We start from the raw sequence: 26,731 nt of genomic DNA on the forward strand, positions 1-26,731 counted from the left end.
TGAGTCAAGAGTCCAAACAGGTGTTCTCGAGACTTACTTTAGTGACCGTAAAGCTGTGTAGATAGCAATTAAAAAGGAGTAGACATGCATTGCATGTATTCCATTCTGGTCAAATACCAAAAAAGCTCAGTTCAAACACAATGATATTTTTGAAAGAAAGGATTTTTAAAGCTTTTGTATGTTGTTTCACCTGTTTTGCATTGTAGCATAATTTCCTTTATTACAATTTAATGGCAAAATCTGGTAAATTGAATTTCAATGGTTCAGCACAGACCTCAGTGTCCCATACAATGCAAAGCGTTGACATCTAAATAATCAAAATAAATCAATAATGAAAGCAAATACACAATTGAAATATTAATTGATGACATCAGTATTGAAATCATCGCTATCATATCAGTGGGAACAATAACCTGTTGTACAAAGGAGCCTTGAGTAATTCTCGATGATTGAATCAGTCTTATGTCTCTGATAATGATCAGGACCTCCACATGACGTCCTTGTGATCCTGTGGATCACAAACCCTCCATATTTCATGTGAGGTAAGTATTGTTTTTTTGTTCATGTACAGGATATAGGGATGAGGGGGCAAGGCAGAAGACTGGCCTGTATCATGGTTCATATAGCATTTGTATTTTAGTGATAATTTTGTATACACACGATAACTTCGTGGTAATTTATTAATCACTCGACTGCATTTTCTTATTTTTTTGCATAGCAATTACTTGAACAGCTTATTACAATATTTATTGAAAATTTATCATTGATTTTTCTTTGTTTGTTTGTTTTTTTTTGCAGAACTCTTGGCAACTAATTTCAAACTAGAAAATATACAAGATACACTCAAGCATCATTTGCAGTCATGTGATTTCCGACTTTCTTTAGAACTTTCAGTGCTGTCTTCTATTTTACACCATGTAGAGTGTTCTAGCATTCATAACATTGGAATGGTTGGTTACAATGCACTGATCTGGATATAGTTAACATCAATAGGTGCTATATTTAAAGACAGTGCAAGGACTACATTGTGTATCATAACACATTAAACTACTGGGCAACCAGTAAATTATGTTACCCTCGTTAAATAAAGTCTTTTATTATTATTATTATTATTATTATTACATTATGCAGCAACGAGCATTTGATATACATTTAAATAATAGCAATTGGACAAAACTGATTTTACAAGTTATCTCTTTGAGTGAGAAACATGGCAATCTGTGGTAATAATAGGTCCTACCAACTTTGTTGAGAACTGTACCAAGAATTTCATGCTGCTGGATTCTTCTTGGGGACGTATCACAATGTTCCTTCCACATTGTTTACTTCACAAAAAATTTGTAATTTTCATTGCTAGTTGTTAGTCTATTTTAAATGTTTAAAAACATCTATGGGAACTGATAATATGGCAAAATTTAAAGTGAAACGAAGATCTTCATATAAAACAAATGAATTCTACATTGTTTTCAAAGTGCAGTTAATAAAGAACTAATTGTCGTGCTGTTCTCCCAGATAATGCGGGAGAGCTGGCATAGATGAGATTTTCACACTGCATTGTGTTTCACGCAATATCCGGTAAATTTGCTTTCACCGGAAAATTTATGATGCGAACACATCGTCCATACAGACAACTTTAGATCTACTAGCAAGTGGCGCACACAGTACGTCAAGGATCAACATTAAATTTAGGTACTGATGAGCACTGTTTAGCCCGGACTCTTTGCTGTCTTGAATTGAATTGAATTCATTGAGCATTGTCAGAGTAGTATATGAACACTGAAATATCTAGCCTGCGAACAGGCTCTAGCTGAGCCCGAACGAAGCCATTTGATTAGGTCGATCGGAATTGTTTGCAGTTTGCAAGTATGTAAAATGTAGCTTCTTGACAGCTCTAATTACCTCATTGACTGATTTGTTACAGGCTAATCACCAAGAGAAGGCAGATAGGCACATCGAAAACAAAGATCACACGCACTCCAATCCTAGCCTAGGAACACCCTTCCGGCGAAGACGGAAAAAATTTCAAAGAGCGCGAAATAAGAATTCGGAAGCGAAGTAAGCGGGCCGGGATGGGCTAGCATGTGCACTTTGATTTTGATGTGCCTATCCGTACTTGGTGATTAGCCTGTAACAAATCAGTCAATATGATAATTAGAAATGTCAAGAAGCTACATTTTCTGTACTTGCAAACAGCTCTAATCGACCTAATCAAACAGCCAGGTTGGGCGTCATAATATAGAATGCTGATAAGCAACATGTTTAGGGAATATTTTAAACTTTGTTCTCCAGAACCAATAGTTGAACACCTTAAAACATATTTGCTGAAATACTGAAATGAGCGTAAAGAAATGAAAAGCACATGATAGAGGTGTCAAACTTCGTAAAGCGACATGCAAATATAAGCGGAAATTCGCAAACCAAGCCTTTGACCTCTAAAAAAAATTGCTATACCACAGCCAAACTGCTGCACTTCACTAGCTTTATAAAATTGTTTTCCATAACAGAACATTGAAAACCCTTCAAAATCAGTTGTGAAATAACGAAAGATCGAAAGGCGGAAATTTTAAAGGGAATGGAAAATGCACTATTGTGAAGAACAGTAGAAGTAGTGGAATTTTGCAAAGGTCTATCAAATATTTATCTCAAAGATCGCAACCATCGTAACAATCAGCGATTTAACAAGTCACATCATAATAACAGGAGCTAGTATCATAGAATGGGGCCATCAATAGAATGTGCACAGCTCTCTCGCTTTGTTGGAGCTCACTGGGAGCCTGTTCGCAGGGTACCACCCTCTCGCCGCGATCACTCGTTCTTCGAATTCTTCTGTTTGGTGCTCTCCGAAAATATTTTTTGTCCTCGCCGGTAGCCTGTTCGCAGGCTATGAAATATCTGAATGAAATTTATTTGTCAACCCAAGTAAACTGCATTGCTGAAAATTTGGATCCGTCGATGGATTCCTTTTAGGGACACCTATCACAATGTTTTTGTTACATTGTTTTATTTCATCGAAAATGTTCAAGTATCACTACCAGTAATTCACTCTATTAAAAACTTTTACCGGCTGCCACTCATACTAACAACCTTTAAGTAAAGCAGGATACAAGTAGGGATATTTGTTGGAACAGATAATATAGCAAAATTGGAAGTGAAAAGAAGATATATGTTTGCAACAGATTAAGTCTCCATTTTTTACAACTTGCATTAATTTTAGTTAAGAATTAATCCTTTTGCTGTAATGGAAAGAGCTTATAAGTTTCACACATAATGAGACCACAAATTACTTTCGATTTGTGAAAAACAACTAGAAAAGTCTAGCAGAGGTGATTTAACCACACGATTTTCACCTGAAAAACCTTCACAATGGAAAACAGTTATCTTTGTACTGGAATCATAGAAGGTTTACAGTAGTAATAATTAATTCAACTTACAATTCAGTTGCAGTTTTTAGATTTTTGTGAGGTTTTACAAACTTGGTATTTTGAATTTCTCTCAACGGAAGAGTGGTTGTCATTAAACAATAGATAATGGCTCTGTCAATGGAAAATCAATGGGAAGGTTCATTAAAAACAGGTATAATGTTAAAACAACAAATTAATTTCCGATGAAGTAATTAGCGTAACCAAATGTCTGTTATGTCAAGATAAGGTGTTGAGTTCAGAGAGAAAAAATGAAGATGCTGTTTGTTGTTTTCAAGTTTGGTAAGTTGTTGATGTACTTTAAACAACACGTTACTTTATCCGGAGACGTGCAAGTTGATTTATTCCTTTCCAGCTCCTAGGATGAGCGAAAAGAATATATTCACTATCTTTGGTTTCGGGGAATGAGAAACTTATCCTTTGCGGCTTTGTTTTGCACTTTGTAAGATCCGCAGAGTGCCTTTAATTTCTGCGTTTAAAGGAAGTTTTTTATTGTAGATTGTGCTTTATAGAATATCGCATAAATTTGTGCTCGCGCAAACTCGTAATAGGAACACCTCATCCATACATGCAACTTCAGATCTACAAGATCTACAAGCAAGGTGCACACGCCATAAATCAAAGATGCAACTTAAATTTACTTCTTGGTGAGCGTTGTTTAGGTCGCAGTTTCTCATCTCTTGAAGTGAATTCAATCGAATCAGCATTGTCAGAGCAATGCATGAACACTGAAATATGTGAACTAAACTCATGTGTGAACTGAAATAAACTGTATTGGTGATAGTCTGCATCCGCCATTAGATTTCTCTTGAGTACAGCCATCATAATGTTCTTTTATGTTGTTTTATTTCATAACAATTTTTAAGTCTCACTACCGGTCACTTCTTCCATTTAAAACCTTGAACGGCTGCCCTTCATAGTAACACCGTTTGATTAAATCAGGAAACAAGTACGAATATTTGTTAGAAGGGATGATACTGTAAATCCTCGAATTAACGCCCGGGGCGCTTATTCGACGGTGCGCTTATCGAGGGGGGAGAGGGGGTTACTTAATTTTTCCTAAATCGAGGTTTAACATTATCATTTTTTAAATAATAATTTGGACGTAAACAAAAAGCTGTTTATCAACATAAAGAGCTGATCCTAAAGTTGAAATCGCAGCACCGTTGGTTATAACATGTTCAAAGTGTTCACTTAACGAGTCACAGACTCAGCCGATGTATAAATCTAATACAGTACTACATTACAAAAACTTTATATTGTTTGTTGTTTCATTACCCGTCAACAAAATGGGGTGAGGGGACGAAGGCGCTTATTATAAATTTTGCCTGATAGCAGAGGCGCTTATTCGAAAAGGGCGCGTCTTGCAGAGTGGAAACTAATTCGAGGATTAAGGGTCTAGGTAAACTGGGAATGAAATAGAGATCTCCGTATGAAACAAATGACTTTTCCACTCTTTACAACGTGCATTTAGTTAAGAACTAATTGTCTTGCTGTAATAAAAGGGATTATAAGTATCACAGATGATAAGAGCACAAATTACTGTTGCTTTGTGAAAAACAATTAGAAGACATACGATTTAACCACAGGATTTACAGCTGAAGAAACATTGCCAATGAAAAAAAGGTTACCTTTGCAATAAAATAGAAGGAATACAATAGTGATAATGAAATTAAGTTACAATTCATTTGCAGTTTTCAGTTTTTTTGTGAACTTTAAGAAGATTGTATTTTAAAATTTCTGTCAACGGAAGAGTACTTGTTCTTACTCAACCAATATTAGTTTTGTCAATGGAAAATGAAAAAGAAGATTCATTGAAAAAAGATTTAAGGTTAAAACAACAAATTAATTTTTCGGTGAGGTAATTGCCATTGCTAGATGTCTGTCATTTAAAGACAGTAAGGTGTCGATTTCAAACAGAAGCAATGGGGATACTGTTTGTTGTTTGAAAGTTTGCGTAAGTTGTTGATGTACTTTAAACAACACGTTTCACTTTATCCGGAGAGATGTAAGTTGATTTTGCAGTATTTCAGTTTGTTGAAAGAGTTTATACTTCTGAATTAATATCACTTCACTCTTTAAGTTGCTTTACATCTTTTTGTGGTGTTACTAGTTAAGTCAAAGTAAAGCTTCTCAGAGAGTGTTCACTACACTCTCCTGTTGCTTTTAACAAGCACCAGTAAGAAATGTTACTGAAATTTGTGACTTTAAATAGCTTGTCACCTAACCATACTTTTGCTGCTAATTAATGAACAAAAATTTAAAGCAGGGGTTAGCATTCTTGGTGAGCCTTGCTATGAACAGAATCTGCGACATTTTCATCCTCAAATTCCCACTAGGTACGTGATGTCAAAAAAAATATCATGGAACAATTAATGAAAGAGCCTTTGGTGAAATTGAAAGCAGATGAAACCTTTTCAATCAAAGGTATGGTTAAAACAAAATGTTGCTTCAGGCCAACATTATTTTAGCTCTGCATATTTCAATCCAGACAAACACGAAGATAAAGTCGTGGACTGAGGTAAGGGTAATATGCATATCTGCTTATTGTGAAGTCAGGACCAAAATTTCATTACAGCTCTTCCCAAAAACAGGAAATGTAGCCTGTTAACAAGTCTCATTATCTCATTGATTGATTTATTTCACACTATATCACCAAGAGATAGGGACATCAAAACAGATTCTACGCGGTCCCTCGTTTGGCTCTCCGAATTATTCAGTTTCCAGCTCCTTTCGGCTCGCTACTACAGAAAGAACAAAAATAACTTCTGGTTTTGACACAAAAAAACTTTATTTCAATTTGCTTTTTAATCAATTTTTTTCAAACAATAATCACTGTGTAGCTGTTGTAAAAAGTAAATACATGCATAAATTGCATTTTATGCTAAGCTACAGTAACTCATGGTGCCAACTTTTGTTTGTTTGCTTTTTTTTTCAAATAACAAAACACTAATATATTCTTTACATACATTTGCCATGCATTACTTATGCTTAAACTTGAATGAGTAATGGTTGCATATGGTTAAACTCAGTTGTGTTATAAATTGCTGAGAATATAATATTTCTTTGTTTCTTCACTTTAACTACAGAAAAAAAAAATTTCTTTGGCTTCTTTATTTCTGCACTGGACTACACTAAACACAGAATTCTTCTCTAAAGACATTTCGCAGTTTCTCAGTTATTGAATGAATACATCAAAAATGTATATTACTAAACATGGAATTGCAGTTTCACCTCTTACAATTGTTGGATGTCAATAACTGATAACTGTGTTGCGCTTGGTATTGTAAGTCAGTTGCAAAATTTGCAATTGTAACAAAGAAGAGCACACAAAATCCTCATCATATATATCTTCAGTATTCAATAATTTGGCTATGTTGTTATGAAAAAGAGTCAAATGAAGTTCATTCATTTCCATTCCTTCAGAAAAATCCGTCACCACAATTTTCACCATCACATACGATTTGCAGTTTTCTTGTCTCATCTTATAATTGCAGAAATCACATTTCAACAAATACTGAGAGTTGCACTGAATAATATGTTTTTTACATTTCAAACAGGCTTTTGAAACAGAAAATTCCTCAATCAATTCAATCTTTGTAATATTTATAGACTTTGTACTACTTTTCACACATGTTTCAGTTGATTCAACATTGTTTAGATCACTGTCATTGTTTCAGTGATAACTGTGTTTTTCGTTGTGTTAAATTTTTTTTAATTTCTAACTCTTACCCTTACTTGCTCAAAGTTGAAAGATTTCCCTTTTTGCACAGCTGTAACATCTTTCTCCCATAGAATTAGAATTGAAGTGGTTTCACCATCAGAGATTATTGTCTCTGCCATCTTGAGTTGCTTTGCAGAAACAAGTTGTGTTTCTCTCACATCTATAACTTTTGCTTTAATGTTAACTACAGTCATTGGTTCACACATTTCGATTGCTTCTTTCAAAGAAAGCCACTTATCAGATACTGAGGCAAATGATTCATCATATTGAGAAAAATATTCTTCAGGCCTTGGCTTTGATATGTATGTCATATCATTGACGTATATTGTTTCAGAGTCCTTAGCTAAACTATATTTGGAAATTTTAACAGCTGTTTTGTTGTTCTTTTTCTCCAGAAGAAGTTGCCTTTTTGTACTGGAAAAGCATACAGCTCTGCATTTCTTTGGACCTTGGAGTTGGAGAACAACACCAGAGTAATCCGTTGTATCTCTTCGATTTCTTTTGGAAGGACTCACAGATTCAACATATCCAATTATCTCGTTTGAAGAAGGCCCTTGCCGCTTTCCTAATACTGAAGATTGCTTTCGAGTTTCAGTTTGTTTTGAGCTGCAAGGTTCTGGTGAAGTAGAAAGATCCTTTTCTACCACTGTACAAATCTTTTCACTCACTGATGCTATTTCCTCTTTGTCTGAAATGCAACCTGCTCAAATGCTTCTTCTCGAAATGTCCTCCTGTGTAAAAGGTTCTTTTTGTTTTTGTCTGTCCTCTTTCTTTAGTTTAGATTCTTGTTTGTTCCGGTTGTTTCGATTCATGGTTGCAATGAACTTTTGGGAAAGTTTATTGGGGATTGAAAAATGTTATTCAGTAATTACGACTTTTTAAGAATTCAAAGAATTGTGAAATCAAAAAACCTCATACAAGTTTTATATCCTAAATAGGAATTTTTTCAGAAACTATCACCTTAAAGGGGCAGCAAGAAGATGGATAGTTAAAATTTTTTTCAGAATAAATATTCATTGTTTAAAGAACCTTCTACAGAACAATAGACCTTATTTTTAGTACACCTGTGAACTAGTTATTACCTTAAAAGGAAATGCATTTGTTGTTACCAAATAAACAACAACTGTTTTATCTTTTTTCCTGCATACCAAAAAAAAACAAATTTTTGCAACCTGAAGCATTCCTTTAATTATATAAAATGAGTGCACTACCATAAAAATACAGATTTCTTTGTAAAGATTATCAAACTGTTTCTACCAAACTAAATCTTATTTATTGTACATTTAAGAGCTGTTTTTAATAGCAACTGACATACATTCATAGATAATTGAATTTCTTTCATTGTTCATTTCATTGTGCAATAGTCCTTTGTTGATAACTTGCTACTTTAAGATGTGATGAAACTTTCTATTATATAAAGATTCTTCATTCAAAACAGCTTCTCTTCAGTTTTAACCTTTGCACAGCACTTTTATAAAAAACTCAATTTTTCGTGATAATTGTTTAAGAACAGAACTGCTCTAACGTATTAATCGAAAATGACTATAACTTCTATTTTCTTCAAATAATGCACCTTGCCCAAGTACACACTCAGTTTTTCTTCATTATCTTGGAACGTGTTGTAGTTGTTCTAATTACGTTTTAAGATTGTTCTTTATTCTTTCCATAGCCAAGGTATCTAAAAACGAAAATTTTTTAGAACCTTTAGCCTACTTATAAAAATAGAATAGTTTCAAAAATTAATAAAATTAAACTACTTTTCAATTCATTAACACTCATCGCATAATATCATTTCGATACTTACAACCGCGGTTTGCAGTAGTTACGTATTGAAATGCTTTCTTCAAACGTTTCTCTGCAAAAAAACAAAAAAGAAACTATTAGCGAACACTTAAATGACAGTGTAAATCATCAAAAGTGCTCTGACCTGTTTGAAGATTATGATCCCAAGTGAAATAAATATATCGCAACATTTGTATTCAGCCTGTCTATTCATAAAACTTTCAGTTATTTACTGTTACAAAATTTAAATACTTACCTGCAACCACACTCTTTCATTTTTCTAAATTCTTTCTCTTTCTTCAACACGCAATTAACACAGATTAAATGGTCGCAGCTTAGCACTACCCAATCTAGCTTCACACTAGACTTCATCGCATAGCACATGATGCAGACTGCAAAAAGTTTGAAACCAAATGAATAAGTTTAAGTAAAAATTCAATATTGTTAATAATTACAGCAATATATAATGTTTGAGTAGTACTTACTCCATTTAGCCATCATTCTTACCCGGCGGCGGGTATAGTTATCCATTTTGTAAATAGTGTTTCACCACGTCTTTAGTTAAAGGTACTTGAAACGATGTTTATACTCAAATGACAGAATTGTAAGCTGCACAACAATTTAACATGCATTGTGATGACAACTGAAATGACAGGCGAAAAACATTTCCCAGAACCAGAAAAATCCTCCTTCTCAGCTTCTTTAATCTACCCGCCGTACTGGAAAGCGTGACAATAGGCTGTGGTTGGATGTTGTAAAATCTCTTCCAGAATCTCCCTTGATACTGGTCTTCAACATTTTGATTGTGTTGCTCCCGAAACCCACAGAAACGCTCGCTACGCAGGCTAGTTAATGCAGTAATGCACTTCTTTCAAATTGCTACGAATGTACCAGTTACCTACGCTGATAAAAGTAATTTCGCAGTACTTAAATGATAAATCCTAGTTTCAACTTCAGAGTAGCAGAACAAAGCAAGTAAAAAAGGTCACTCCGCCGTTTGTTTTCGTGGAGAGGAAAAAAATTGGAAAGATATGGCTTAGGACAAGTTGGTACAACCAATCAGAAAATGCCGTTCCATTTGTAATAGGGAACACGCAGAATTTCAAACCGGAATATTTGCTCGAATGGAAAGCGCCGAAAATTTTTAACCATTCCATCGGTAAAGTATACAATTGCGCAAAAAAATCCGGCTACTGCGTAATAGGTTGCGTAGACACATGATTAACATGATGTAATATAAAATATTGTCAAAGCCTACAATCGAAAACAACCACAGGTTTTACTGTGAAGTTGAATACAACTCGACTTTGTAGGCAAGCCGACCATTAATTAGGGTACGAGTAGTCCCTCTTTCGCTTAGTCCGTCGTGCGTGAAGCGAAAGAAAACCGCGAGAAAAAAATGGCAGCGTGAAATCCTGGGGGCGAGGAGTGCGCGCTCCTCGCCTCCAGGATTTCGCCCGGCCATTTTTTTCTCGCGGTTTTCTTTCGCGTCACGCATGACGGACTCAGCGAAAGAGGGACTACTCGTAGTCTAACCGTTAATGCCTAGGACTGATTATAATTCGGCGATGTGTTCACATATGCCGTAAAGGTGTCCCAGAAAGGCCGGCTCCTATCTAACAGTTGCAATCGCTGAAAATAAACACCTGTAACAACACAAGCACATCCAAGTAAACATTCAAGTAAACATACAAATAAACATGTACAACGGTTCACTAACACATCTACGTTGTGTAAAACAAATTCACGCATCCAAATGCCCACACTATCTTTTAAAATGGCTGCTGTGTAGCTCAAAAGCTAAGTAACACTTATTGTTTACACGATCTGTGATGTGCTACTTCTCAAAAAAGTAAATATACTATTAAAAATAAGTTTACGAAAATAATTGTATTTATTAATCACGAGTGAATTAATTTTTTTCTATAACCGTTTCGAAGTGTAAATATGTATTATTAATCAAAACCTACATGTAAGCTAATTTCTATAAAGCTGCGAATTTAGTTTTAAACTTAAAATTAAAGCTCATCTTAATTAAGTGCATTGAGCACTAACATTTTAATTCTCAGGGATTTAAATGTCTTTTCTGTAATAATTGTATTCGATTTTTTAATTGTATTAAAATGTTCATACCTATGATAGCACAATTAAATTTCATAACATATTTTTACACAATATAAAGAGTAGTAAAGGGAGCTCATAGGGGCCGTAACCAATCAGGAGCCAGGGATTATACCACGTGACCAGAAATTTCCCATACATTCTCTTAAAATTTAAAATCCAAGATGGCCACTTTGAAATCAAGATGGCGGCGGTTGGGGTTATGACGTCACGCGGATGCCCAAATAAGGCGAGAGCCAATGCATGAAATCGAGGGTGTCACGTGTATGTTCAAATAAGGCGTGAACCAATGAGAGAGGGTTCGGGTGTGAATAAAAAGGTTTGTGTGAGTGTCGAGTTGGTATTGTTGTTTCGAGATCGACAAGAAGATGGCCTCAGAGGAGAGCAAGACGACGGTGGAGGTGGTTGAGATTCCCGTGGGAGAGTTGCCAGACGAAATTCCGAGAGATGAATTTGCGGCGAGAGTGTTGAAGGCTGTGAAGGATAATCTTCTCGGAAAGATTATGAAAGGCGCCGTTAGTGACAGTACGGATAACCTCCTGAAGAAAGAAATGACGAAGCTGGCCGATGACGTGATTAGGTTCAGACAAGCCATGTCTAAGAGGATGATTAGTGACGAGTCTCTGTCGGATAAGGACCCCGTGTGCTTGGAGAGGTTGCCAGCGAGTTTTGAGGCCGGATGGAAAGAGTGGAGGAGCGGTTGGGGCGACAGAGAAGAGTTGGCGTACCAAGCATTTATCAAAACGATGACGTCACCACCAGAGTGAAAAAACACAAGATTTTTTAATAATGCCTGTAACAAAAACTAATGAAGATCCTTTAACGAGAGAATGTACATGGTTTGTTGTGTGATTTTTTGCATCATCTTGAGTGCTTGCACATCATTGGTTCCCAGGTTCACAAGGGATAGCATCATGGTCTGGGGGGTGAGAAATTCTCCGTGAAAGCCTGAGGAGGATTCGAAAAGGCGTCCGAAGGGCCAGACATCGCAGAGGTCTCTTCTCAGGTACCACGGGTAGGGAAAATGTTGGGTGAGGAAGAGGAGCATGACATCTTCGTCTGGGTGGGGTTCGTCCAAATAGATTTTACAGGCCAGGGGTCTCTATGGAAAAAAATAAGAGAGAAAAAAATGAATGCCCCGACCAGGAATCGAACCTGGGTCTTTGAGGCCACAACTCAACGTCTTAACCATTAGACCATCGAAGCGCTTACCTCTTTAGGACTTGGTTTGGGGGATGTCATGGTGAGGTTCTCCGAAATTCACGGTTTTACAATGAAGGCAGAGTCTTTGGGTAGGGTGCAACCACCAATTGTGGAGGGCTCTACAGGTTCCGTGATAGAATTGGTGGCAACACGTGGTGAGAAAATAGTTGTTGATCCCGTATTTGTTGGTGTATCCTTCATCACACCATAGACATTTTGGGTTAGGAAATGACATGAGTCTGAAATAGAGCAAAAACATTTTTTAATGGACACTACACTTGATTACAGGATGGGACGTGTGCACGATCCTATTGACCGGCGCCCTCTTTTTCTTCTTCATAATCATAAAAAAGAAAAGATTTGACATGATTGACTCTCTTCAGCGCCTCATCATAATGGTTTCCCAGGAAGACGGGATCGTTACGGGCGGTCTCCTTATTGTGGTACGTGCCATAGATGGCCCCGCAACAGGTTGCATAGACGCTCCCTAGTCCCCAGGCTTCTCTCAGCGGTCCCGAGACTGCGTGGACGAATTTGTCGTGGGTCCCATTTTTACTCAATTCTAAGATAGGTTGGCGGCAGTATGGTCTTGATTGCTTACAGACATAACAACAGCTGGGTTCCATTGTAAAAATTCATAATAATTGTTTGTAAGCGTTGAGAGACCAGTCCACATCGATTACTAAATCATTAATCTCATCGTCTTCAGCGACCTCCAGCATCTCTTCTAGGAATAGTAAGTCTATCTCGTCCAGGGCCACCCCGATGAAACCTAAAAGGTTTTCTAGGTCCCTGTACAAAGGGGTCTTGCGATTCTCTTCTTCGTCCTTCATCCACTCTCTCACCCGCTTTCCCAAGGTAGTCAACTCTGCATTACAACGCTCTAACACTTCCATGCTATACTCACTTGAAATCCGTCGCCCACAGCAATAGTAACACCCACAGTCTTTTCTTGGCGCTCATACAAGTTTCACTGAAAACTCAGAGTGGAAGTGAACGGTCCGACTCGCTTGTTTTATACACACGGTATAACTGGATTCCAGTCTACGACCGAGAGGGGACGTGGTAGGGGGATACCCCATATCCCCTGGGTCTGTAGGCACACGTGATTTCGGCTTGATCTGTGATTGGTTGGACGGATCTGCATAAAGCGAATCGGCGTCGTTCGCTCTTCACTCTGAGTTTTTGAAACTTGTATTGAGCGCTACCATGGCCTTGAGGGAGGGACATCTTCAGAATTTCAGACCGAGAAAACCTGAGACTACCTACGAGGAGGCGATTGATAGAATGGATGAAGACTGGGTTCGGTTTTATGAGGAGATGGATTTCCCAATACGAGATTTGTTGACGGGCCGCCGTTGGCTTATACGGTTCAAGGATTCGAGCCAGCTCGAGGTGATGTTGCACCAGATCCTATTCTTCATGGATGAGCAGCGCGAGAACTGGACACGAAGCCAGCGAAAATATCGCATCATAGAGAAAGTGTTTGGTAGAACCTTGTTCAATGCGATCCTGGCCATTCGAAGGAACCTTGTGTGGGACATGAAAGTGAAGCCGCCTGTCGACAGGATCACTTTTCACAGACTTATGTTGTGTTATCAATTTGAGCCGTTCCACACTCACTGGACTCAGAGACAAAAGAACACAGCGAGACGTTATATCAATGTAATCAATTTTTATTATAGCGTTTTCAACCAATGTACTCAAAAAACAATGCGATCGATGATCGATGCAGAAGATAAATTACCCAACGTGTAAAAAATATGAAAATAAATAACGGAGTGTTTTTTAAAAACTGTGTCTCTTTCTTAGTTTGGGTTCTGCCCATTGATCAGTTTTGCTTCGGCGACCCCTCGTGAGGTTTCGTTGATCCATTGAAAGAACTTGCAGGTGCGCTTGGGGCACTTGAGATAGAGCCTGTCTGGGTTGGCATCGGAGTGGGAGGTGGCTAAGACCAGGGACTTGTTGTATAGACATCGGAAACGAGCTGGGTCGATGGTTTTGTAGCAGGGGTGGGTCTGTTCGTCGACGCGTTTCAGGTAGGCGCTCACTTCACTAGCTCCACAGGTCACATAACACTTGGTGAGGAATCTGGAAGAGGGGCATCGGTAATACTCCCAGGTGCTACCGTCTGGGGTTTGCACACTCCCAAATTTCATGGGTACCAAACATCGCGGGCAGGTGTGATCTTGTGTTTTCAGTTGGTTCAGGAAGTGATCGGGGTCGAATTCCTGCAACACTCGTACTTCGGTGAATTCTCCTTTGTCGTCCACTTCAGGTGGTAATTCTATGACGTTGTCTTTCTTGAATTTGTCGAGTCCTATCGGTTCCAGGACTTGAATGGCGGTTGGAGGTGATTCTCCTATCACTGTCAGGCATCCGCCTTGAAGGGCAGGTAGCTTTGAGTCTATGAGGAAGAGAGATGAGTTAGTATCCCAACAAGGTGTTTTCTCGTAGCATTGTTTCTAGGATGTGTCTGGTTTTTCGCACGTTTTTGGGCGTCAGTCTTAGTCTTCGACGGCGATGGTTACTTTGCATTTCGCTTTTGACTTCTTGACGTTTGATTGAAAAGGCGCTCCAGGGTTCCGAGAAGCCTTTGAGAGGTACGGTGGTCCAACTGACCGAGTCCGGTGTGATCTCTTTGTGGAGTACGCGTTCTTTGAAACGTAGTCTAGAACGAGGTTTTTTGAATAGCCATCTATCTAAGGTGGATTGTAGTTTATCTCCTTCTTCTCCTCTCTTGGGGATGACCAGTTTCAGTTTCTTATGAGCCTCCTTCTTTTTGGATGATTTTCTTTTCTTATCAGGTTCGACGAGTGAATCCATGACGCCTGCGAAATGACTCGTGATGGAATGCGTGGTTCGACTTTATAGACGGTTGGTTACCCAATCGGAGACGTGTCGTGTGATGGGATCATGTGATGGTCTTCATTCTGATTGGTTGTGAAAAATGGCGCGTGATTAGTGAAAGTACGTGTACTGAGTGAAAGTGGAGATGCGCCGCGGGTATAAAAGGAGCACGCTTGACGAGGTGAATCATTCTCGACTTGCTCGTGGTGCAGTGATGACCCAGCTGATTAGGGTTATGAATGATAGAAGTGTCGCAGAGATCGTGCAAGATTTGAGACATCATTTGAATCGAGCTTCTGAGGTTTTGGAGGAAATCGAAGAAGGCGAAAGACCGTTACATGTGAAGCTATTTGACCTAGATTTACACGTTGTCTCCCCTTTGTACTGTAGGCTTCGGAGGCACTTGATTGATTGGGGCGAGCGAAGGAACCATCCTGAGTTGTCGTATCAAGAAAGAAAGAAGTTTAACGAGGCTGACGGAGAGAGTGTCTAAGATGACTTACTACAGCAACTCTAACCAGATTCGGGAACTAGTGAAGCAGACTGCGGATGAGAAGGTAGAAACTTTGAGGGATCTCGATGCCATTCCGAACGCGAAAGTGAACGTGTACATTTTTGACAATCTCTTCGAACCGTTAGGTAAAATACCCGAATGTACGTGGTCTTTTGATCTCTTGATGAGACGTCGTCCTGACTGGGGTGGTACGATTTTGGAGTTAATGAAGAAGAATGACAGGGTGTATCTGTTCTGTGGTGAGTGGTGTCGTGTGCTGTATAGAAGTTGTACCAACCATTTCAGATTTATTCATTGTCGGGATCCTACCCTGGACGCAGAGCGTTCCTGTTTGATTGCCACTGATAACATCACGTACACGATGAGTGAGGCCATCCGTGATCTGTTTGAACCCTTGCGGTTCGCTCGTGACATATCAAGACGCGTGTTGGAGGCAGACGAGAGTCCCAGGGTGAAGTCGTTACTGACTTTCAACAAGGGAGATCACAAGGAAACTTGTCTTAAGTTGGAAGAGTTGATCGGGGAGATCATGCGTCAACGTGATCTATGGAAGGATCGGTTTTTCTTTCGTGCCATTGACGCTGATGAGGATGATGAACTATGTGGTGTCTGTAAGGAATCGATGCGTCAGGCCTTTTATGTGAAGGGGGACGAGGAGGAAGCCCTGAAATGGAGACCAGGTAAAGGGGATTGTTCTTGGAAAAAATGTAGATATTATGCCATGGATTCCTTCGAGGAAGACTATGATGAGGAGTATCGCCAAGATTGTAAGAACATGGAACTGCCTGGCAACACGTCAGGATTCACATCCGAGGACGACGAATAAGTGTGTAATACTAATCAGTAGTCTTTCGCCTTCTTTTCGATAGCCAATCAGATTTGTTTTTTCGTAAGAACCAATCAGGCACGACGTTTTTGTACATATAAGAAAGTTGAAATAAAATTGGGTTGAATCATTTTTTATCATGTCTCAAGCATTGAGTTGGTTGATCTCGAGAGTGTGTGCGACCATGGCCGATCGATGGAGTTGGATCGCCTTGTGTTCCAAGTGCACTAGAGTCTATGTGCGATACGGTGAAGGTGAACCCATACCTGACACTTTCAGTTATTCGCCCTTGGAGGTGTTTGACTATACCGACGTCGAACCCAACGCGATGCGTTTTGTCGCTTATATCTTGTGGTTGAAACAGCAACCCGATTCATTTAAGAAGTATCTCGATGTACGTGAGCAACGTTTCGAGTTGTGGGGACAGTGCGTTTAGAAACTTTGGCGATTATGAAGAAGAGGAAAAGTCAAAAGAAGGCGCTTTCGACCGGACGTTACTGGGACGGTATCGGGATCCTTCCAGACCCGGTAGTCTGGGTGGTCTGACGCGATTCGCCAAGGCCAATAAGATCTCGGTACGATGTGCTCGCGAGGTCTTGCAACGGAATTTGGGGTACTCGTTGCACAAACTCAGACGTCGTCGGTTTCCCACGGTACCGGTCGTGGTGTACGGAATCGACGAGCAGTGGACGGCCGACTTGATAGAGGTGATCAATATCGCCAAGTACAATCGAGGGTATCGTTATCTCTTGACGGTGGTGGACGTGTTTTCCAAGCACGCCTGGGTACAACCCTTGAAGAGCAAGACGGGTAAAGCGGTGACGGAAGCCATGGCTAAGATCTTGAAAGGAGGTAGAAAACCCATCAATCTTCAGACGGACGACGGGAAGGAATTCTACAACAAGACGTTTCAGGATTTGATGAAACAGAAGGGCATTCATCATTTTTCGACCCGTGGGAATACGAAAGCCAGTGTAGTGGAACGGTTCAATCGGACCTTGAAAGAACGTTTGTACCGGTACTTCACCGTGCAGAATACGATGAAGTTTGTACCCGTGTTACAAGATTTGGTCAAAGGGTACAATCGATCGTATCATCGCAGTATCAAGATGGCTCCCGATCAAGTGACTTTAGACAATAGCGAGGACGTGTGGGAGACTCTTTACGGAAAGAAGAAGGGAAAAAAATCAAGAAAACCTCAACTCAAAGTCGGGGATCGTGTGAGACTGAACAAGAAGTTCAGACAGTTCAAGAAGGGGTATTTACCCGGTTGGACCGAAGAGGTGTTTGTGATACGCAGGGTGCGTCCTGGTAAGGTTCCCACGTACAAAGTGGAAGAATGGGATGGGACGTCGGTCGAAGGCACGTTTTACGCGCAAGATTTGCAAAAGGTGACCGTGGAAGACGACGATCTGTTCCGTATCGACAAGATCGTCAAACGAAAAGGGGATAAAGTCTGGGTGCGTTGGAAAGGTTGCCAGTCAAGTACGACAGTTGGTTGGATAAAAAAGACGTGCTCGTGAAAAATACGAAAAAATGAAAGACTTTTACGTGCAGTTGCTGAGCAATGCCAGTACGAGCGAGTTCCCGGACAACAAGGCCAACAGTTTCAAGAATCGTCTGCCTTACCCGCTCACGTTTGACTCCGACAAGGAATGGAAAGTGGGATTGGCGGGCGTTTCTTACCCGATTCCACCGTCACGACCGCATCAAGTACCAGTCCATCAAGCGCACGACTTTGACGATGACGATATGTTGTTTAGTGTTGAGTGGACCATTGAAACGTTTTTCAGGCAATCCGACGGGTCGTGGCTTCCGGGGCGATACAGCGTACCATTTCAAGTCACCGGGAAGGAACTGAACCGTGACCGACACAAAGTGACGAGTGGTAGATCTCTCATGCAATACCTCATCAATCGTTTTCACGAAAGAATGTATCATTATATGGATCGCGCAAACGAAAGTCTACGAGCGCCGGACGGGAAAAAATACTACCCCGTGTTCAGATGGGAGGGGAATGATTTGATTCTGGATAACACCGACACGTTCCTCGACGAGTCCGGAGATAGACAACGTCCCAGAGTGTTTTTTGGTCTTAAACTGGTCAAGACATTGGGTTTGATTAACGAGGAATCGTATTACTCCGTTCACTTGAACATGAATATGATCAAAATGTTCCAAAACGACACCGTCCCATCTGATTTCAAGAAAGACTGGTCCAACCATGACGCCACTCGCACTCATAACTTTTGGGATTTGAGCAGCCACGGGGTGTTACAGCTCAGTCCCTATTGCAACTGGCGCTTCAGTTACCTGGACGAGGAATACGCCAAGGTCTATCGTGGAGTCATCGTCCATCCGGATCTCCCTCCTCCTCGCAGTCCCATGTACTTGTATTCGAATGTAGGTCGTAGCACGATCACTGGGAATCGAGTGACGGGCCTATTGAGAGAAGTACCCCACGACCCTATCAAGACGACGTACGAACCGTCTCAGATTCAATATAAACCTGTACGCAGCAATGTTTTGGATATAGTGGAGGTGCAATTGGCCGAGAACGACGGAAGACTGGTGGACTTTGAATCGGGCGTGACCTCGGTGACATTACACTTTAAGGATGAATGAGTCTCCCGATGACTTTTACGTGCAGTTGATGAGCAACGCCAGTACGAGCGAGTTGCCGGACAACAAGGCCAACAGTTTCAAGAATCGTTTGCCGAACCCGTTACAGTTGAGAGAATCGGGATGGAAGGTGGGTATCAGCGACCTCTCTTTTCCTTCCGCTGTTCGTAAGATGGACTTGAAAGATTCTATTCTGTTTGAAATCTGGTGGATCGAGATGGTGGACCCAGCTCGAAACATATACACTAATGTCGCTGGAATGACGAGAGAAGGCGATTTGGAATTAACGCCGAGGACCGGTACCGAGTTACTGAACATGATACGAGATCGATACATGTGGAGGATGAGTTTACGAGCGTCGGTCGACGCGACGATGTACAAGAAAAAGAGCAAACCCGACGATCCCACCGAATTGCTGTACACGGTCATGCATCGGGCCGAGAATGGAGAATGCGTCATCGACAACTCGAGAACGTGCACCACCCTCGACATCAACGGTAAACGCGTCTTTCCCCAAATGTCCATTGGAATCGAATTGGCCAAGAAGATGAAATGGGTCAAGATGGGAACGTTGGATAACGGACAAAAGGGTTACGTCTTGGGACCCAACTTGAGAAAAGAATATCCCAAGGAAGTCGTACCCACGGCCTTGGACTTGGTCAAACCCATACCTTCTGGGAACGAGCTATTTTACAAGATCGACCCGGACGCATTACATTTGAGTTGTTACATCAATTGGGTTTTCACGGACCTGGATCGTAGTTACGAAGAAGCGTTTGGTCACAATAGTCATTCCTTGTTCGTGTATTCGAATGTGGGTCAGAGTATGGTGACGGGAAATCAAGTCACGGATCTGTTGAAACAAGTTCGTTACGATCCTGAGGTGGTCGACTTTCAGCCTAGACACATCCTATATCTACCGGTGCTTACGGCCGTCTTGGACATTGTCGAGATGCAAGTGTCTGAGAACGACGGACAACTGGTGAACTTTGCTTCGGGTGTGACCACGATCACGTTGCATTTCAAAAAATAAAAGGATGAGTGATTTTTACGTCAGCTTACCCAGTCACAGCAGTAAGAACGAGTTTCCCGAGAACAAGGCCAACAGTTTCAAGATCAGGCTACCCAATCCCATACGCCTGGAGGGACATGGATGGAAAGTGGGGTTGTTTAGCATCGCTATGCCAGATGCTCATGTGACGCTTCCTTCCTTTACCGATTCTGAAGATAAAATCACCTTGGCCTATACTGCATGGAGACGCGTTGAACCTCGAACTTCAAATGGGCATTCGTTTGGAGAAGCTTTATTCAGCACCGAAAATGTCAAAGAGGTTTTCAGCAACGTGAACGGAGTTGAATTCATGAAATCCATTCTCAGCTACTTCGAAAGGGAACGCATTTTCAAATACTCTGGACCGAGATTAAACTCAAGATATGTCACGAGTGATGGTAAAAGAACCTACGTCGCGTTCAAGTGGGAAGGTGAAGACCTGGTCACGGATAACAAAGACATCTTACGTTCCAGAACGGATACACCTGCATTACGATTTAACGTCGATCTGGCTTTGAAAATGGGATGGTTGCTGGAGAAGGGAAATAGTTACGTGCTAGGCCCAAACTTGCGAATCGAATTTTTCGATGATGTCATTCCAGACATTCAAAGCAATGGAGACTTATATGATTCTGATGGAAATCGTGCTTTTTTCAATGTCGTAAAAAACCCCCTCAAAAATGCTGATTTTTTGAGACTCAGCATCTTTTGCAATTGGCGTTTTCTGAACCTGAACAAAGCTTTTGAAAGTGTGATTGGAAGCAGTTCGCGTTCCTTGTTCGTTTACTCTAACGTGGGAGGTGGAAGTGTGGTAGGAAATCAAGTCACGGATTTACTGAGAGGGGTCAACTTGATTCGAAGAGGAGCTGGTGTTCAGTACTTCGAACCCAATCACATTCAATATATTCCCGTGCGCAAGGAAGTGCTGGACATTATAGAAGTGCAGGTGGCCGAGACAACTGGAGAACTGACGACATTTGGATCTGGCCATACGATCGTGACGTTACACTTTAAGAAATCATGATCGGGGGAACTTTGATACGGTTTCATCCCGGCGGATACCAAACGGGGTCTGGCATATTCGGTCAGGTTTGGAAAGGCATCAAGAAACGAGGTCCCGGCATTCTCAAGGACGTTCTGAAAGAGACGGCCATCGAGGGTCTGAAAGGTTTAAATTCGGGTGGCAAAGGAGGAAAGCCCAATTGGAAAGGTGCACTCGCCGGGTTAAAGCGAGGAGCCATACGCTCCGGGAAACGTAAAGCGTCGCAAGAGATCGAACGCGTGTTGGGTAGTAAAAGAAAAAGAAAAGACCTGTTTGGATCATGATTCCCATCTACTCGAGACGCGTGAGACGTCTACCTGGAGGAATACGCACGTATAAAGGCGGTTCGATATTCCAGACACGCTCAAAACTTCCAGACTATCGTTGGGTACAGTCCGCACTGAAAAGCGTACGACGAAAAAGACGACGTAGACGACGATGACGGACCTGGTGGCTCATGCCAGGTCGGCGGGGGTTCGTAACCCTCGCCTGGACATGTTCCAGACCCCTCCCACGGATCTCAGCATGTCGTCTCGACGTGTGGTGAGAATCAATCCGTTCAATACGGGGATCAACCCAGTGACCTTCCAAGTCGATCCTCAAGAAGACTTTATCGACTTGAACGAGAGTTTCTTCGAAGTGGAGTTGGCCATTAAGACACCTGCCGGAGGCAATATAGCACAAGCGAATCTCATCGGACTTGCCAACAATCTGGCCCACACCCTCTTCAAACAGATCAATGTGAGATTGAATGGCACTCTCATCAGCCCACAGACCGATACTTACCACTACAAAGCCTACATCGAAGCGCTGTTGAACCACGACCGAGACGACGGTAAAACGATACTGAAACCCCATGGTTGGTACAATTGTCTCAGTGTACCCAGTCGTGGAGAAGCCGATGTAATGACAGCCAATAAGTTGGATCCGACTCACGCCGATTACACTGCTTTACCACAAGATCTCAAGAACATGGTTCAAAGTCGAATTCAGTTTTTTGCTGGAAAGAGGGTGACTTTGAGGTTCAAACCTTACCTGGAAGTCTTTCATCTCAGCAAGTTACTGGTACCTGGCGTGCAGATCCAGATCGACATGTACTTCAATGCCCCAGCTCTGTGGACCATACGATGGGCCGGTGCTGATAGTATCAGACTGACTGAAGCCGACGTGAAAGTGAGATTGTTCCTGTCCCAAGAGAGAGTGACTCCCTCGGTGTACCGAGAAATCATGTCCAGCATGAAAGGTGGAAGAGTGGCCACCTACCCCACCGTGAGAGGTGAAATTCGAACCTACTCTCATCCAAATGACAATCGTCATTTTGAGTGCAGCAATCCTTTCCACAATAAGCTACCTAATCGGTTAGTGGTGGTGTTGATGAAACAAACAGCCTTCAATGGAACCATCACGATCAATCCGTTCTCCTTTGAAAAATTCAATCTCGCTTCCATCAAACAATTGGTGAGAGGTGAAGAGTACCCCTACGAGACCTTGGAGCTCAAACACGATGATGACAGTAAAGATCTGAGAGGCTACTACAGATTCCTCCAGGGTTCAGGAGCTTTGTGCAGGGGAAAAGGAAACATGGTCAGAAAAGAGGACTGGGGGCACGCCAAGAGATGCAACCTGTTTGTATTTGACAATGCAGCCAACGGATGTTTGGACAGTCCAGTGTTGAACCCCAAGCAGGAAGGTGAGCTACGTCTGGTGATCGATTTTGGAGCTAATCCAGGAGAAAACCTGACCATATTGTTGTACGGCGAATTCGAGAATTTGCTGGAGATCAACGAGAACCGAGTCGTCATCTACGACGTGTAACAATGAGAAAGAAATGGAGAAAGTAGCCCTGAATAATTTACAATTGGATCATTTGGCACGAACGAATCCGTCACTCTGCTGTGTTTTTTACGGAATGGTACCTTGCGATCGGCTTCCCAAGACACTGCCTCAAGAAGGACCGACCGCTTACATCGTGAACACGGACCCTCACGATAAACCGGGCGTGCATTGGATCGCTTTGTGGGCCGACAAGGACAAGTGCGAGATCCTTGACAGTTACGGTCTGCCGTTGGACGCGTACGGGACCGCCGAGCCGCTCAAAGCATGGTTGGACCGTCATTTCAAGTACCACATTTTCAACGGCAAGAGTCTACAGTCCCTTTTCAGTCAGAGTTGCGGCGGCTACGCCCTGATGTTCCTGATCGACCGAGCCGAAGGTCGGGACATGAACGCGTTCTTGAGTCGTTTTAAGAAAAACGAGTTTGTAGAGAACGATCGTAAAGTAGGACAGATGTTGAAACGTTTGATCGTGGACGAGTTGGCTTGGCGCAAGATTTGTAAAACCCCGTGCCACCAGGACACGTGCGGTTCCTCCAGAGGAGTGCGTCATTTGTTAAAGTAAGCTGTTCGAATAAAAAAGTGTTCATTTTGAGAAAAGATGTTGCGTGGTGAGGTCAGATGGTTCCCTCGATTCCTGGAACTGTGTCGAGACAGGTATCTAGACTTGTCCTCGGATCATCCTCGTAGACAGGTCCTGAAACGCATTTTGGATTGCGACAGTTATCGTCGAGTCCGATTCATACTGGATCAGGAAAAAGATCATTTGCTTCGATACGACCTGTTCCAACTGCGTACGAGAGCCAGACTTCAAACAGACGCTTGCAGAGATTACAAATGTTACCCGTACTGGCACGTTCTTCGCCACGGCAATAAGTTCTTACGCCATCACTTTTCGAGTGCATAAAAAGGTGCGGTGAAAACTCACTTGCTCATTCACTTGCAATGAACGCTGAACTTCAAGAGCTCTACAGAGCCTTGATCAACAGTCCTCAGAGACTTCAAGACGAGTACAACGCGAAACACAGTGTCCTTAACACCGGCGCGTTACCGACCACGGTGACGACGCGAAGGAAACGCAAGAGAGCGCCCACCATGCCGAGGCTTTCCGAGAAAGAAGATAGGAAAAGAAGAATGAAAAAGAGGCATTGGTACGAAGACAAGTTCGGAGATTTGAGTAAATTCGTAAAGAAACCTCGAAAGAGATCAGCGCCCGCCAAGAGAGCGCGTCCCAAGAGAGCTGCTGCCAGGAGAGCCGCCTCCAAGATCAAGAGGGGAAAAGAGTGGTACGCCAAGAAATTCCAAATGGGGAAGTTTGCGAAACGCCAGAGAGCGCCTGCCAAGAGTCGAGCCAAAAACCCTATCTGTTTCAATCGTAGGGTCACCCTCTTGAGTCTATTGAAACGCATCCCGGCCGTCAAGACCCCCATGGCCAAGTTGTTTGGATAAAAACGGAGCGTCTCTAGACCCGTTTTCATTTCAAGATCATGGAACGACGCAAAGCGTTTCAATTTCACACTCCGTCGAGTTTGTTGATAGCGGGTCCGTCGGGTTGCGGCAAGACGGTGTTCACCACCAAACTGCTCTTGGAGAACGGCGACTTGTTCCAAGAAGCACCGAAGAGTATTCATTACTGCTACGGCTCGTGGCAAGATGTTTCCAAAAGCCCAAGAAGGGAGGGGTCAAGTTTCACAAGGGATCCCCGACAGCGAACAGATACCCCGATGGTTTCCTCGAGGGGGCGTTTTGGTGCTGGACGATCTGATGGACGAGGGTGGCAACGACAAGCGCGTGTTGGATCTCTTCACCAAACATTCGCATCATCGGAACATCACGGTGATTTACTTGTGTCAGGATCTGTTCCCAAACGGAAAATTCGCCAAGACCATTTCACGCAACGCTCATTACATCGCGGCCTTCAAGAACCCGCGGGATCAGTTGGGGATACGAAATCTATTACTGCAATCGTTTCCCACGCAATGGCAGGACGTGTTGGATACGTTTCGAAAGGTCACCGACCGACCTTACGGTTACATGCTATTGGATCTTCATCCGGCCAGTCAGGACGATCAACGCGTCCTCAGCCGTGTGTTAAAAGACGAAGGATTCGTACGATGCCATCAGTTTGCTCTACCACCATGTTGAGGAGCGAAGCCGAGTGGTTCCCTACGTTTATTCTACGTTGCATAGCCATGCTACGGCGCATGTATTCCTTTCAAGAGGATTACGAGACGGTGAAACAAATCTGTCTCTGTTCGAGTTATCGTCAAGTACGGTCCATCGTGAAAGCATATAACGATGAGGATTTCGAGAATTTGATTCATAACGAAAGAGTAATCGCTGAGAAGATAGCAAGAAACAGGAGAGATGAGCTCTTACAACAGTGATGATTTCAACTTCTCAGCTCTGGACGATTATTCGCCGTGGAGGTCGCCGGTTCCAACGGGGTCTCCGGTTCCGCCTGCAGCGGGTGTGGGTCTAAGCCTGAACACTCCTTCACCGCAGTCTTCACTGGCGACACCGCCCCTGCGAGGGACCTCAGTCGTCGGGGTAGGCACCGCTGGCTCTGGGACGCCGCGCGCCAATGTCACGGCGGGTGTCGGTAGCGCTGGTTCGGGGGCATTACGCACCAACGTCACGACTGAAGTGGGTACGCCCAATTCGTTGCGTCGAATGGCAGGACGTTCACCCACGGTGACAGACGCCACACCTTTGGCACGAGCTACTCGAGGAGGGAAACGACCTAGACGCGTCCCACGTCAAAACACGCCAACGTCCCCCAGTGATGCTGGGAGCCGCAGAAGAAGCAGCGCCAGTGGTAGTGGAAGACGACGACGCAGAGGCGGGGGTGGAGGCGGAGGCGGAGGTGGAGGTGGAGGTGGAAGTAGCTGTGACTCCACACCTCCTTCGTCGGTGAGATCGGGTCTTTCTCGAGCTCGAAGAAGGCGAGGCACCCGTGTTCTCAACCAAGCCCAGATGCAGCAACAATTGGAAGAGATTTTGAGACAACAACAACAAACGGCCGCGGGTCGTCGCATTGCTGGTATCACGACCACTAATACGATCACGACTACCTATAAAAACGGTCAACGTCCTACTGTGACTCGCAATTCGACCAGTGTGCGTAACTGAGAACAACATGTTGAGGAGCGAAGTCAACTGGTTCCCCTACTTCTTGCATCTATGTCGATGCTCTCGCTCTTACTGGGACGATACCAGCATGGATCACGAAGACATGAAACGTATCGCGGACGAGTGCGACAGTTACAGACAAGTCCAGGATATCCTGAACCAGTCCGTAGAAACCGCTTTCAAGGACGAGATCTGGGAATACGAGCAACAAGCTAAAAGGATCGAACGTACCGAAAGAAGGTTAGAATACATTTGGGACTGGTTGAGGCATTGTCATGAGCACGTCGGTCTGTCTATTGGATGAACCTTTCTCCACCGTGGTGGAATTGGACTCGCTGAAACGTTTGGACGGATTGTATGCTTTCTACCACAAGTATTGGTGGTGTCGAAAGCAGATGTTTGGTTACTACAAATTGTGTAACGCCATTCTCAACGGACTAGCGTTACTGGTCGTGGCCGCGAGCATCATCTTGGGATCCGTGTGGAAAGATTGGTACACGGTGGTAGGATTGACGGCTTTCGCCACCTTACTGAAAGGATGGAACGATTTCAAGAAGTATTCGTTCAAGATGTACATGGTCCAATTCGCTTACACGACTTACGAAAAGACGC

The 26,731-nt window shown here is 42.5% G+C and overlaps 2 protein-coding genes and 1 non-coding gene across 3 annotated transcripts; 2 read left to right on the plus strand and 1 right to left on the minus strand.

Moving 5' to 3' along the window:
• Window positions 1-12,180: 12,180 nt before the first annotated feature.
• Trnah-gug (transfer RNA histidin (anticodon GUG)) lies at window positions 12,181-12,252 on the minus strand. Its single transcript has one exon. It is a non-coding gene; the product is annotated as a tRNA-His (tRNA).
• Window positions 12,253-15,135: 2,883 nt separating this feature from the next.
• On the plus strand, window positions 15,136-20,112 carry LOC145496086 (uncharacterized). Its single transcript, XM_081475702.1, has 2 exons — window positions 15,136-15,192; window positions 19,331-20,112. The coding sequence occupies exon 2, from the start codon at window positions 19,378-19,380 to the stop codon at window positions 20,092-20,094; it is 717 nt and encodes a 238-aa protein (XP_081331828.1). The 5' UTR covers window positions 15,136-15,192; window positions 19,331-19,377; the 3' UTR covers window positions 20,095-20,112.
• LOC145496085 (uncharacterized) lies at window positions 17,976-19,151 on the plus strand. Its single transcript, XM_081475701.1, has one exon. It carries the CDS (start codon window positions 17,976-17,978, stop codon window positions 19,062-19,064), a length of 1,089 nt encoding a protein of 362 aa, XP_081331827.1. The 3' UTR covers window positions 19,065-19,151.
• Window positions 20,113-26,731: the final 6,619 nt, after the last annotated feature.

This window comes from Orbicella franksi, chromosome 8 (assembly GCF_964199315.1).
Source record: "Orbicella franksi chromosome 8, jaOrbFran1.1, whole genome shotgun sequence".
In the NCBI taxonomy this organism is placed as follows: Eukaryota; Metazoa; Cnidaria; class Anthozoa; order Scleractinia; family Merulinidae; genus Orbicella; species Orbicella franksi.